The sequence below is a fragment of the Chiloscyllium punctatum genome, chromosome 36 (assembly GCF_047496795.1).
Source record: "Chiloscyllium punctatum isolate Juve2018m chromosome 36, sChiPun1.3, whole genome shotgun sequence".
In the NCBI taxonomy this organism is placed as follows: Eukaryota; Metazoa; Chordata; class Chondrichthyes; order Orectolobiformes; family Hemiscylliidae; genus Chiloscyllium; species Chiloscyllium punctatum.
Genome location: NC_092774.1, coordinates 69,648,014 through 69,663,004, shown reverse-complemented (window position 1 = coordinate 69,663,004; position 14,991 = coordinate 69,648,014). Strand labels below are relative to the sequence as shown.

Here is a 14,991-nt window from a genome sequence, read left to right as displayed (position 1 = left end):
AACAAGTTTCATCCCACCATCACACTCGCCACACTCTTTAGTATCTGTCTCATTTTTGAACACATGCAGCTCTATCAAGAATGGGTATCTCAGCACTTCTCTGTACCGCAAACCCACGGATAACCTGACAGTGCTACACTTCTCTAGTGAAACATATTAAAACAGCCACCCCCTCTGGACAAGCCCTTCACATACACAGGATCTGTTCAGGTGAGGAGGAACGTGGCAGACACTTGGAAGTACACAAGCATGCTCTCATAAGAAGGGGGTACAATGTTCAACTTATCAACTGCCAGTTCCAATGTCACAGCAAGAAATTGGAATGACTTCCTTTAGGAGACAGATACGAGCTGCAACCAAAATGGTACCATTTGTTGTCCAGTACTTCTCAGAAGCAGAAACACTACGCCATGTTCTTCACAGCCTGCAACACATTATTGATGAGGATGAGCACCTCGCCAAGACCTTCCCCACGCCTCCACTTCTCGCCTTCAAACAACCGGCAAACTTTAAACAGATAATTGTTCTCAGAAAACTGCCTGGCCTTCAGGACAACACAATACAACTCTGTCACGGCAGATGATGAAAGACGTATCAGAGTGTTGACACAATTACCACCATTACACGTGTGACACCACCCACCATGAGTACAGCAGGTACTCATGTGACTCAGCCAACATTGTTTATCTCATACGCTGCAGGCAATGATGCCCTGAGTCTTGGTATATTGGTGAGACCCAGCAAAGGCAACAGCAACAGATGAATGGACACTGCACAACAATCACCAGCGAGGAGTGTTCCCTCCCAGTTGGGAAATACTACAGTGGTCTGGGACATTCAGACTTGGACCTTCGGGTGACTATCCTTCAAGGCAGACTTCAGGACAGGCAATCATGGAAAGTGGCTGTGCAGAGGATAGCCAAGTTCAATACCCATGGAGATGGCCTCAACCAGGACCTTGGGTTCATGTCACACTACACTATACATTCTGTCTCTCTCTCTCCCTCTCTCTCTCTCTCTCTCTCTCTCTCTCTCACACTCACTCACTCAAACACACAAGCATACATTCACACACACCCTTTCGCAGACTTATACCCCATTACACTCTCTCTCACACACATGATCACTCGGTTTCTCCTGCACACACTCACACATAAAAGTTTGTGGGTTGAATTTGTACTTGCAGAATCGCATTTTAATTTGCTCAAAAACTCATACACGTAATATTCTGTAATACCACGATAGAAATAGAATCCATCTGACCTAACACTGGGACACAGACAAACTTTAACTTAACATCTGTTTGAGATGACGCCTATTATTAAAAGCTAGCTTGACAACGTAACTTTTGAAAAGTTTTGGGATTTACATGTGGAGTAATCAAAACTAACATGATCATTCTAAAAGATGGTAGAGGTCAGCTAAAGTTGTTTAATATTCCATTCCATGACACTGCAATCCTGTTGCTATAAAGTCTGTGTGTTATGATTCTGCTCCACAACCAACCGATGAAGGAGCAGCGCTTCGAAAACTAGTGATTCCAGATAAACCTGTTGGGCGACAACGTGGCATTGTGTACTTTTTAACTTTGAAAATCTGACAGTCATGCCAACATCTCCATACTGCGCTTGCTACGCGGTGTCAGCAACGAAATGCGCATGTTCTACAGTGTCAGCAAGACATTACGTATCATCACGCAAAAAGCGGAAACACTCTGTGACTTTGTTTTGATGGACCAATGAGAAGCTCTGGAGGACCGGATGGAGACTGGTGCTCCTGCCAATCACAGCAAACCCATCGTTTGGATGCGGAAGTAGGACCATGTGCTTCTGAGGTGGTTGCTGCTTCTGCTCCTCTCTCTCTGAATGAAGATTGAGCTTCACCCCAGACTGCAACTTCCTTCCTCTGTCCAACAGCTGTGAGTACAACACACTTTTCTCAACCCCTTTTCCATTCTGGGGTTGAGCTGTTGACTTGCAGGAACTGAAGGGAAACGGAGTGAATCCAGGGAGAGGACAGACTCTGGAAAAGTTAAAAACAATGACTGCAGATGCTGAAAACCAAATACTGGATTAGTGGTGCTGGAAGAGCACAGCAGTTCAGGCAGCATCCAACGAGCAGCGAAATCGACGTTTCGGGCAAAAGCCCTTCATCAGGAATAAAGGCAATGAGCCTGAAGCGTGGAGAGATAAGCTAGAGGAGGGTGGGGGTGGGGAGAGAGTAGCATAGAGTACAATGGGTGAGATGGGGGAGGGGTTGAAGGTGATAGGTCAAGGAGGAGAGGGTGGAGTGGATAGGTGGAAAAGAAGATAGGCAGGTCGGACAAGTCAAGGAGACATTGGTGCCCTGAGGTTGAAGTGTTCCGAGGTGGAAGAACACCTCATCTTCCGCCTCGGAACACTTCAACCCCAGGGCATCAATGTGGACTTCAACAGCTTCCTCATTTCCCCTTCCCCCACCTCATCCTAGTTTCAAACTTCCAGCTCAGTAACTGTCTCCTTGACTTGTCTGGACTTGTCCGACCTGCCTATCTTCTTCTCCACCTATCCACTCCACCCTCTCCTCCTTGACCTATCACCTTCATCTCCTCCCCCACTCACCCATTGTACTCTATGCTACTCTCTCCCCACCCCCACCCTCCTCTGGAAAAGTTAGTCCAGGTCTTTTTTCAATGGCAAATACAGGAGAATTGACATTTCAGGCTCGAGCCTTTCATCAGTAATGATGTGTGGATGAACAAAGGGGCCTCTGCATCCTTCTAATCCAGTCAGTGCAAGTTGTCAGACAGGTGCAGCAAGTAGTGAGTAAAGCAAGTGGTATATTAGCAAGAGGAATTGAGTTCAGAAGTGGGGACGCCTTCCTGCAGTTTGGGCGTAACTGAATATATCCAAGGCTGAGTTCATCTGAGTTTTGAACAACAAGCTGTGATGGTTATGGGGGAAGCAAGACCAATACAGATCACTTACAGAAACGGACCCTTCAGTCCAACTCGGCCATGCTGACTATGTTCTCAAACTAAACTGGACCCACCCACCTGCCTGTGTTTCACCTCTATCCCTCTGAACCTTTTATATTGCAGTCATAGAGATGTACAGCACAGAAACAGACCCTTCGGTCCAATTTGTTACTGCCTATTAGTTATCCTAATCAAGTCTATTTGTCAGCCCTGGGCCCATATCCCTCGAACCCCTTCTATTATAGACCAATCCAAATGCCTTTTAAATTCTGTAATTATACCAGTCTCCACCACTTCCTCTGGCTGGTCATTTCATATATGCACTACTCTGTGTGAAAAGGCTCCCCTTAGAGCTCTTGTATGTCTCTCCCAGTTCGCCCAAAACCTTTAGTTCTGCACTCCCCCACCCCAGGAGAAGACTTTGTCTATTTACCCTATCCATGCCTCTCATGATTTTATAAACCTCTAAGGTCATCCCTGAGCCTCCGACGCTGCAGGGAAAACAGCCCCAGCCTATTCAGCCTCTCCCGAGGGCTAATTTTTTCAAATCTGGCAACATGCTGGTAATCTTTTCTGAACCCTTTTCAAGTTTCACACCGTCCTTCTGATGGGCAGGAGACCAGAGTTGCACGCAATATTCTAAATGTGGCCTCACCAATGTCCTGTAGAGCTGCAACATCACCTACCTCCCAACTCCTTTACTCAGTGCTGTAACTGATAAAGGAAAGCATACCAAATGCTGCCTTCACTATCCTATCTACCTGGGAGTCTACCTTGAAGGAACTATGAACATGCACTCCAAGGTCTCTTTGTTCAGCAACACTCCCCAGGACCTTACCATAAAGTGCATAAGTCCTGCTTTGATTTGCTTTTCCAAAATAAGGTACCCCATAGCAGGCTAATGCAAAAACTATGGAAGTATGGCATTGAGGGTGCATTAGAGGTTTGGATTAGGAATTGGCTGGCTGGAAGGAGACAGAGGGTAGGAGTTGATGGTATAGGTTCATCTTGGAGTGCAGTTACTAGCGGTGTTCCACAAGGATCTGTTTTGGGACCATTGCTGTTTGTCATTTGTATAAATGACCTGGAGGAGGGGCTTGAAGGCTGAGTGAGCATGTTTGCAGATGACACGAAAGTCGGTGGAGTTGTGGACAGCGAAGAAGGATGTGGCAGGTTACAGCGGATATAGATAAGTTGCAGAGCTGGGCAGTAAGGTGGCAAAGGGAATTCAATGTAGCTAAGTGTGAAGTCATTCACTTTGGTAGGAGTAACAAGAAGATGGATTACTGGGCTAATGGTAGACTACTTGGTAGTGTGGATGAGCAGAGGGATCTTGGTGTCCATGTACACAGATCTTTGAAAGTTGCCACCCAGGTAAGTAGTGCTGTGAAGAAGGCATATGGTGTACTGGGCTTTATTGGTAGAGGAATTGATTTCCAGAGTCCTGAGGTCATGTTGCAGTTGTATAAGACTCTGGTGCGGCCTTATCTGGAGTATTGTGTGCAGTTTTGGTCGCCATACTATAGGAAGGATCTGGAGGCTTTGGAACGAGTGCAGAGGAGGTTTACCAGGATGTTGCCTGGCATGGTAGGAAGATCGTATGAGGAAAGGCTGAGGCACTTGGGGCTTTTCTCATTGGAGAAAAGAAGGTTTAGGGGAGATTTGATAGAGGTGTACAAGATGATTAGGGGTTTAGATAGGGTTGACAGTGAGAACCTTTTTCCGCTAATGAAGTCAGCTGTTACTAGGGGACACAGCTTTAAATTAAGGGGTGGTAGGTATAGGACAGATGTTAGGGGTAGATTTTTTACTCAGCGGGTTGTGAGTTCATGGAATGCCCTGCCAGTAGCAGTGGTGGACCCTCCCTCTTTATGGTCATTTAAGCGGGCATTGGTCAAGCATATGGAGGTTATTGGGCTAGTGTAGGTTAGGTAGGCTTCGGTCAGCGCAACATCGAGGGCCGAAGGGCCTGTACTGCGCTGTATTTTTCTATGTTCTATAATCCAGCACTTCACACTTATTTAAATTAAACTTCATCATTCATATACTAATCCAAATGTCTTTTAAATGTTCTAACTGTATCTGCATCCACCCCTTTGTCTGGTAATTCATTCCACACGCAAACCACTCTCTGGGGGGGGGGGGGGGGGGGGAGGAAAATGGCGATCCTCATGTCCTTTTAAAATCTTTCTCCTCTCTCTCTTTCAAATTTTGCTCCGTAGTCTTGAACCCCCATTCTAGAGAAAGGATTTTGGCCGTTCACCTCATCTATACCCGTCACAATTTTATACTCCTCCTCTGCTCCAGTGGAAAAATTTCCAGCCTATTAACCTGAATGTAGGTATATTCATGGCAGGTCAGGCAGCATCCAAGGAACTGCCTGACCTGCTGTGCTTTTCCAGCACCACTCTAATCTAGACTCTGGTTTCCAGCATCTGCAGTCCTTGTTTTTACCTTTTACGTCGGTATACTCATATCTACTTATGATCTGTTCAATGCTGATTCAAGCTTGACAGGCTAAATGGCCTATTCCTGCTCCCAATTTGCACACTCCTAGTCCAGGACAGCAAGAGACCATAAAACACAGGAGCAGAAATTAGGCCTCTCAGCCCATCAGGGCTGCTGCACTATTACGTTCTGGCTGATTAGTTTCTCAATCCCATTCGCCCACTTTCTCCCTGTAACCCTCGATCCCCTTGATACTCAAGAACCTATCTATCTCCATCTTAAATCTACTCAGTGACCTGGCCTCCACAGCCTTCTGTAGCAATGAATTCCACATATTCACCACTCACCAGCTGAAAACGTTTCACCTTATCTTTGTTCTCAAAGATATTCCTTTTACTCTGATGCTGTGCCCTCAGGTCCTAGACTCTCCGACCAATAGGAACATCTTCCCCATGTGCACTCTGTCCAGGCCATTCAGAATTCTGTCTGTTTGAATTAGATCTCACCCCTCCCCGAGTGGGGGCCTGTTAATCAGCATGAACCACACCCTTCAGGATGAGTTACAGCAGGAATTAGGTTCAGCAAAGTCAGAATGGAGGAAGTGTGTGTGGGATGGAGATTCTCAGCTTTTAGGGGATGAGAGAGGAAGCGAAGTTCAATATAAATTAGAATTGATCGGATGGGCTGATGGGCCAAGGAGTGGCAAAATGAGTTTAATTTAGATAAATGTGAGGTGTTACATTTTGTAAGGCAAATCAGGGCGCGACTTACATAATTAACGGGAAGTGATGCTAAACAAAGTGTCCTTGCAGTTCATAATTCCTTGAAAGTGGAATTGCAGGGAGACAGGATTGTGAAGAAGGCATTTGGTACGCTTTCCTTTATTGGTCAGAGCATTGAGTACAGGGGTTGGGAGGTCATGTTAGGCCACTTTTGGAAAACTGTGCAATTCCAGTTGCCCTCCTCTGGAAGAATAGTGTGAAACTTAAAAGGGTTCAGAAAAGATTTACAAAGATGTAGGCAGAGTTGGAGGGTTTGAGCGATATGAAGATGCTGAATATGCCAGGAATAATTTCCCTGGAGCATTGGAGGCTGATGGGTGACCTTACAAGAGTTGATAAGGGGTATAGATAGGTTGGATAGCCAAAATCTTTTCCCCATAATAGGCGACTCCAAACCTAGAGTGCATAGGTTTCACGTGAAAGGAGAAAGATTTAAAACGGACCTGAGGGGCAACTTTTTCACACAGAGGATAGTGCATGTTTGGAATGAGCTGCCAGAGGAAGTGGTGGAGGCGACTACAATTACAACATTGAAAAGGCATCTGGATGGGTATGTGAATAAGAAGGATTTAGAGAGATACAGGCCAAATGCTGGCAAATGGGATTAGATGAGTTTAGGATATCTGGTCGGCATGGATGAGTTGGACCGAAGGCTGTGTTTCTGTGCTGTATGACATTAATCATCTTGCGTGAAAGCAGAAGTGTTGTTGTGAAGATTGAACTTTCAGAGCAGCTTTCAAAGATGTTTTGCCTTTACTGGAAGCAGAAGAAGTGACAATGAAGTATTTCATTGGTGAGACAGCAACTGAGTACGTGAGCACGTTTAGGATTTTGGTGGAAAGTGGGAATTCATTGCACTGTGGGGGTGAAGTGCTTTAAGGCTTCCCAGCAGTAAGGACAGTGTGCTGATTGGGGTGCCCAGTGAAGGATTAGGTGGATTTTTGTTTTAAACTGCTCATTTCGGCCAGCCTCCAACATTGTATTTCCAATGCTGTCCATCAGAAGGAGCTGTGTGTAACTGGTATCGTTAGAAGCCTTACGGTTTTCAGTACTGCAGGAATGGCATTGTTTCATCAGCATTGTAAAGGTTACTGGCAGCAGAGGGAGGTGTGGGCTGTGTTCACGAGAAACGATTAAGCATTTAGATAACATACATACGAGAGGGCAGGGTGGGATTTGTCTTTCGATTTGCAGAAGGTGGGAGATTCTGGGAGCTGTGATCTGAGGCAAACACAACTGCGGTAGATCATAGAAGCCCTACAGTGTGGAAGCAGGCTATTCAGCCCATCAAGTCCATTCTGACCCCTCCGAAGAGCATCCTGCTCATACACCCCTCCCACCCCCACCCCTTAGGGAATCAAGGATTCGGGATAATGCAAGTAAGAAGAGCTGAGATGATGGATAGATCAGCCACGATCTTAATAAATGGTTGCCAAAAGGCACAAACAAATTCAAATTCGGCCAATCAGTTTAGATTTTGCCCCAAAATACCAAAGTCCAATCAAGTTTGAATTAAATATTTTGATAATATTAACACCAATAAAATGATCCGATGTTTTGGACTATAACACCAGGCATTTTTGTGAGTTTTAATATTCTCTGTGTTGGACATAAAGAGTAAAGTTGTTAATTTTTACTTTTAAATATTTACCTCTGGGATAGTTCTTTGCCTCTCAAACTTTTACATATTACTGCATGGGGTGAATCACTTCTGTGTTGATGGTTTAATTTAGCAGAGGGGGTTACCCCGTGTCGTACCAGTGCTGCAACATAACAAAAGTGAATGAATTGACTGTACACAATGAAGAGAATGATTTTGATCTGGGACTCCTTACAGAGACATGGCTTCAGGATGACAAGGATTGGATCCTAAATATTGAGGGGAGATGTGGCATTCAAGTCGAATGGGAAGCTAGGTAAAGGTAGAGGGTTGACACTGCTAATCAAAGCACTGATCACAGGGTAGTCTGGTGTCAGCTCGGATTTCAGGTCCTGGTTTATTTGTCCTCTATTGATCTCCCTGTTCCCACACAGTTGTTGTCTGTTCTCAGCTCTGCTTCATTTCTGCTGAAGCTTTAACCTCCTTTGACACCTTCTGGAACAATAAATCATTCAGTCAATCAAAGTCCAACCCACAATCTCACAGCCTGTCAACCATCCAGACATAGAGTATCATACCAGAAAATATAACAAAAAACATGAAAAGTTAGAATTAAATAGGTGCTTGTGTCTGTTCATTGGCAAGTAAACTAGAAATAGGGGTCTGCCACGAATCTTATAGTGCCCTAATTGAAGAATTGTCTCTCCCTTACATCTATGTATTAGGACCCAGCTATGATTTATAACAATATTTACATCAACAGAAATAAAGCACCTGTTATGCAATAGACCTAGAGATATACAGTATGGAACTAGACTTTTTCTCTCTCTCGTGTGTGCGTGCGCACACACACACACCAAGGTCTATGGGGTGAATTTGTATTTGCAGTTACCATGTATTTTGCTCAAAAAATGCACAATCTGCAGGCAGACAATACATAGAATATTTTATAAATTCCACTTTGGAAATAGAACCAGTCTGATTCAAAAACTGGGATACAGACAGACTCTGGCCTCACACCTTTAATGCATTGTCTGAGCTGAGTTGTCATCTTTTCGAATAAAACCTTAAGTTATCTCGAGTAGGTGTCTTATAAGAAGTTCTGGGGTTTCCATATTAATGACACCAGCAACTCTTTCTAAAAGATGAAAGACTTTACAATCCAGGTTTCTTCAATGTATCATTTCAGTGGCATGACTCTAATGTTTTGCTGTAAACTCAGTGTCTTATGATCTTATACTCCACAACCACCTGATGAAGGAGCAGTGCTCAGAAAGCTAGTGCTTCCAAATAAACGTGTTGGACTGGCGTCATGTGATTTTTATCTTTGCCCAGGTTAGGGTGGATTGGCCCTGCTAAATTACCCATAGTGATCAGGGTTTTGCAGGTGTGGGAGAATTGTTAGAAGCGATTTGATTCCACCTTCTCGTGACTGTCTGTGTGAACTTTGGTATGTTCTCCCCCTTCTGTCTGCGTGGGTTACCTCTGGGTGCTCCGGTATCCTCCCACAGTCCAAGGATCTGCAGTTTCGGATGGATCGGCTGTGCTAAAGTGTCCAGGTATGTGCAGGTTAGAGTGGGTTAGCTATGGGGAACTGCAGGGCTGTAGAGTAAGTTGATGAGTCTGGGTGAAATGGCCTGCAGGGAATATATAATTCTTCTGCTTTAGCCACATGTGGATTGAGAAATGACTGCTGTGGGAGGAGTAGGTTCCAGTTCATGGGACACTGCCCCAGTCCTGGGGAAGGTGGGAATTGTGCTGTCTCTCTCCCCACCCACTGCCCCCATCCATTCTCTCTCGCCCCGCAACTCTCTGCCCCCCATTTTCTCTCTCTCGCCCTCATTGTCTTCCTCCACCCTTTGATCCCCGAGTCTTTCCTTTCCACCCCCACCACCCTCTGTTCCCCCCAGTTTCTCAATGACCCCCACACTCTGTCACCCTGTCCATTCTGTATCTCTTCCAACTCCCACTAAACTTTCTCATGCCTCGAGCTCTCTTTGATCGCTGTATCAAGCTCATCTCAGAAGAGAGAGAGAGAATGGTTGGTGATGACACTGCCTGGGAGATAGGGGTGCACGAGAAATGGCTGATCTTTCAAACTGAGTATAGCTAAAATAATATATTCAGAAACAGCATTAAAGTTTGAACGCATGTTCAATTTTATATTAAGACAAAGCTGCAGCCATCTTTCTCAAACTTGCTTTGAACTATGTGCAGTTGAGGACAGGCTGTTCGGGCTGAATGAGGCTTTTGTCCAAAATGTCAATTTTCCTGCTCCTTGGATGTTGCCTGACCTGCTGTGCTTTTCCAGCACCACAGTCTTGACTCTAATCTCCAGCATCTGCAGTACTCACTTTCGCCTGTTAGGGGTGAATGGCCGATTCCTAGTCTTGAAAAATTGGTTCTGTTAGAAGGTGTAGAGGTGTATTCTACCTTCAAGAGAGTTGAAAAGTGAGCAGAACCACCTGACATAGCACCAAACGTTCTGAACAAGGTAACAATTTAACATTTTAACAGCTCAGTAGCTGGGTTGCCTGGAGACAAAAATATACTCAATTTTGGCCAATTGATTTAAATCTTGCCCCAAAATACTGAATTCCAATCAAGTTTGAATTTAGTATTTTGCGAATATTGGTTAGCACTGCTGCCTCACACCACCATGGTCGATTCCAGCCTTGGGTGACTGGAGTTTGCACATTCTCCCCGTGTCTGCTTGGGTTTCCTCTGGGTGCCCCGGTTTCTTCCCACAATCCAAAGATGTGCAGGTTTGGACAGGGCACTTCTTGAGGGGAATTAACTTTCACACTTTTTTTTCTACTCCTTAGGTCCTTTTTAAATCTTTCCCCTCTCACCCTCAACCTCTGCTCTCCCGTTTGGGAGTCCCCTACCCTGAGAAAAAGATGAGTAGTCAAATAAAATGCAAAAGGAATAAAATGTCGAGTCGCAGGATAAATATAAAATGTCACTCCAGCCTTTCTTGTCTCCGATTGTCATTTGGGCACAAAACCTGTCAGTAACACCAGCAACTTCACAGAGCGTCTTGCGCATGCTCCTCGGTGACAACACACACTGCTCAGGTTCGCCGGTGTCAGCAAAACCTGTGCGTGCTCCTGGTTGTCTGCGAAAACTGCGCGTGATCTCCTTTTGTTGGGCCAATAGCAAGCACTGTAGGACCGGAAGGAGCGTAGTCCTCCTGCTAATCAGAGACACCCTATTGTCTCTCTCTCTCACAATCTCAATTTATGGAGGGGACAGATTCTGGAAAAGTTGGGCCAGGTCTGTGTCTCAGTTGGCAAACTCATGGAAAATGCAGTACCACGATGTGAAGTGATAGCATTCCCTTGTGGGGTGGGGACGCAGAAAGGAAATGCATTGTTTAACTGGTGATATATTGGGATGTGGAGAAAGTGAGGACTGCAAATGTTGGAGATCAGAGTCGAAAAGTGTGGTGCTCGAAACGCACAGCAGATGAGGCAGCATCCGAGGAGCAGGAGAGTCAGCGTTACAGGCACGAGCCCTTCATCAGGAATGTGTATAAAGGGGCCTCAGCATCCTTCCATACCAGTCAATGCCAGTTGTCAGATAGATGTAGCAAGCAATGAGCAAAGCACGTGTTAGATTAGCAAGAGTAATTGAGTCCAGAAGTGGGGATGTCTTCCTGCAGTTATGGGATCATTGAATATAATCAAGGCTGAGTTCATCTGATTTTGGAACAACAAAGAAGGGGATGTTTATGGGGGAAGGCAAGAAAATGGTTTTCAGACCATTGCAGAACAGTTACCGAGTCAAACAGCACAGAAACAGTCCCTTCAGTCCAACTACTCCATGCTATGTTCTCAAACTAATCTAATCCCACCTGCCAGTGTTTGGCCTATATCCCTCTGTCACAAAGCTGGTCCTTTTACTAAAAGCTGGTCCTTCTTCTCAAGGATGCCGTGTCCTAAGTTTTTTTCAGAGCGATGGTAAAAAAAAAACCCGGGCTCCGAAGCGACTGGTTTCGTACAGAGATGAAAAACGGTATTGGGAGGCATTTTTGGTTATATGTGAACAGATGAGACTTGAGACCAAAGCTTTTATGTTTTAGAAGTGACCTGTATAATGAAAGGGTGTGGTCAGTCCTGAAAGCTGAAGTCTCGTTTGGGTTAAGCAGTGGACTATGTGGAGAATGACTGCTAACATTCTCTCCTTCTTCTGGCCTTCTAACTTCAACTGTAAGCCTCTGTTTCAGTTTTACTTTGTTTAAGGGGTTTTTGTTTGGTACTGTTGTGTACCAGCATTGCAAAGAGTGTTAATAGTTTCTCCACAGCTTGTACTGTACTTAATAAAGTTTGGTTTTTCACAGAAGTTGGCGTATTGCAGTGTAAGAAGCTCAAGCAAAAGAACTTAACAAAGGAACCTAAGGGATGAGTCTTTCATGCAGAAAGTGGCGTGTTTAAGGAAAGAGCTGTCAGAGGAAGTGGTGGGTGCTGGTACAATTATGACATTAAAAGGCATCTGGATGGGTATACGATTAGGAAGGGTTGAGACGATATGGGCCAAATGCTGGCAAATCGGCCGAGATTAGGTTAGGTTATCGAGTTGGCACGGATGAATTAGACCGAAGGGTCTGTTTCTGTGCCTAATATCTCTATCACTCTGGCTTGCCACTAACATTTGCCATATCTATGTGTACAGTTTCTCTCTGGTGTCAGTGTCAATGCCTTGATATCTCATTCTTAACCGGACTGGCAGTGATGACTTTTGTAATCTTTTCTTACAGACTATCTGAAGACAGAAGTTTCAAAGTCAACAGATAAAGGGCTTATGTTCAAAATGTTGATTCTCCTGCTTCTCTGATGCTGCGCTTTTCCAGCGACGCAGTTTTTGACTCTGACTCTCCAGCATCTCCAGTCCTCACTTTCACGTCAGTGTCTGACAGTTACTCAATCCATCAGGACCACAACAATTTTCAACTATGATTCTGTGAGAAGGAGCAAAGCTTTCTTTTTGGTTCCTGTTTGAGTACGGGGGCACTGGTTGAAAGACCCTACTGTTGCAGTGCACTGAGTGTGGAGCCTGAAACAACTCTACTGCCTGGAAAGAAGAATTCATGGCGGGGTTGTACACGTGTGTGTGCAGCTGAAGCTTCGGCCATGGAGAAACCCGAGGAAACACAACCTGTTGAGAAACCATGGAAGTGTGGCGACTGTGGGAAGGGCTTCCGTGTCCCATCTGTCCTGGCGGCTCATCAGTGCAATCACACTGGGAAGAGGCCATTCTCCTGCCCCGAGCGGGCAAAGGGCTTTACCTGCTCCTGTGTCCTGCTAGCCCACCAGCATATACACACTGGTGAGAGGACGTTTTACTGCTCCGTATGCGGGAAAGGGTTCACTTGGGTGGACAACCTCCAGACCCACCAGCGATGTCACGCAGGGGAGAGGCTCTTCAGCTGCCCAGAGTGTGGGAAGGCCTTCAGCAATTCCTCCATCCTGCTCTCCCATCAGCGGGTCCATACGGGAGAGAGGCCCTTCAGCTGCCCAGAGTGCGGGAAGGCCTTCAGCTGTTCCTTCTCCCTGCTGACCCACCGGCGAATCCACACTGGGGAGAGGCCCTTCAGCTGCCCAGAGTGTGGGAAGGCCTTCAGGAAATCGTCCCACCTGCTGGCCCATCAGCAGATCCACACGGGGGAGAGGCTCTTCAGCTGCCCAGAGTGCGGGAAGGCCTTCAGCTATTCCTCCTCCCTGCTGACCCACCGGCGAATCCACACTGGGGAGAGGCCCTTCAGCTGCCCAGAGTGTGGGAAGGCCTTCAGGAAATCGTCCCACCTGCTGGCCCATCAGCGGGTCCACACGGGGGAGAGGCCCTTCAGCTGCCCAGAGTGTGGGAAGGCCTTCAGCAATTCCTCCAACCTGCTCTCCCATCAGCGGGTCCATACGGGGGAGAGGCCCTTCAGCTGCCCAGAGTGTGGGAAGGCCTTCAATAAGTCCTCCAACCTGCTTGCCCATCAGCGGGTCCACACGGGGGAGAGGCCCTTCAGCTGCCCCAAGTGCGGGAAGGTCTTCAGCAGTACCTCCACCCTACTGAGACACCAGCGGGTCCACACGGGGGAGAGGCCTTTTGCCTGCTCTGAGTGTTGTAAGGCCTTCAGCAATTCCTCTGACCTGTTGTCCCACCGGCGTGTCCACACCAGGGAAAGGCTATTCAGCTGCCCCGAGTGTGGGAAGGGGTTCACCCGCTCCTCCAAACTGCTGACCCACCAATGGGTTCACACCGGGGAGAAGCCGTTTGCCTGCCCTGACTGTGGGCGGAGGTTCACGTTGTTCTGCAACTTGCGGAGGCACCAGCAGGGGCACCAGTGCATCCAACAATCAGATTCCACCAGTGACTCTGCTGTGGGTCACCCACAGGGCTGTACCTCCTGCCCATTCTGACAGTGGGTGCAGTGAGCTTTTTTTTGTTTTGTGCTGGACTCGCACCACCCTCTTTTTCCCCCCCCCCACCCCAACAAGCCCACCTACATGGCTCAGGGGTGGCATGGTGACTCCGTGGTTAGTACCACTGCCTCACGATGCTGACCTGGGTTCAATTTCACACTCGGGGTGACAGTCTGTGTGTAGCTTTCACGATGCCCCGCCCCAGCACGTCTGTATGGGTTTCCTCTGAGTGCTCTGGTTTCCTTCCCATGGTCTAAAGGTTAGGATGGATTGGCCCATCTAAATTGTCCCATAGTGTTCAGGGATGTGTAGGTGTGGTGCATTAGTCAGGGGTAAATGTAGAGGAATAGGGATAGGGGAATGGGTCTGGCTGGGTTACTCTGCGGAGGGCCAGTGTGGACTTGTTGGGCCAAAGGGCCTGTTTCCATACTGTAGGGAATCTAATCTTTCAAAAAAATTCCTTCAAGCAATATTGATAAAATATGCCGAGTTGGACAAAGTATCCCATCAAGTTTGAGACAAACCCAGAGTTGAAGAAGTCACATGACACCATGTTACAGTGCAACAAGTTTATTTGAAATCACAAGCTTTAGGAGCATTGCTTTTTCACGAGTGCTGCTCCTTCATCACTTCATCTGGCGCCGTGTGACTTCTGACCTTGTCCACCCCAATTCAACACCAGCACCTCTGCATCAGAGTTGACGAATTAAATTGGATTTTATTTGGCCTGATTTAGTGAGATGTTCATTTGGAAACTCAAAACTGTCGGACCGACAAAGAGATGCGAATCAT

At 46.5% G+C, this 14,991-nt stretch overlaps 1 protein-coding gene across 1 annotated transcript; it reads left to right on the top strand.

Moving 5' to 3' along the window:
* Positions 1-1,809: 1,809 nt before the first annotated feature.
* On the top strand, positions 1,810-14,196 carry LOC140460122 (uncharacterized). Its single transcript, XM_072554520.1, has 3 exons — positions 1,810-1,918; positions 12,129-12,245; positions 12,546-14,196. The coding sequence occupies exon 3, from the start codon at positions 12,919-12,921 to the stop codon at positions 14,194-14,196; it is 1,278 nt and encodes a 425-aa protein (XP_072410621.1). The 5' UTR covers positions 1,810-1,918; positions 12,129-12,245; positions 12,546-12,918.
* Positions 14,197-14,991: the final 795 nt, after the last annotated feature.

Excerpts from the sequence above, each read along its gene's own strand:
- LOC140460122 (XM_072554520.1), top strand. The coding sequence starts at position 12,919 with ATGGAGAAACCCGAGGAAACACAACCTGTTGAGAAACCATGGAAGTGT.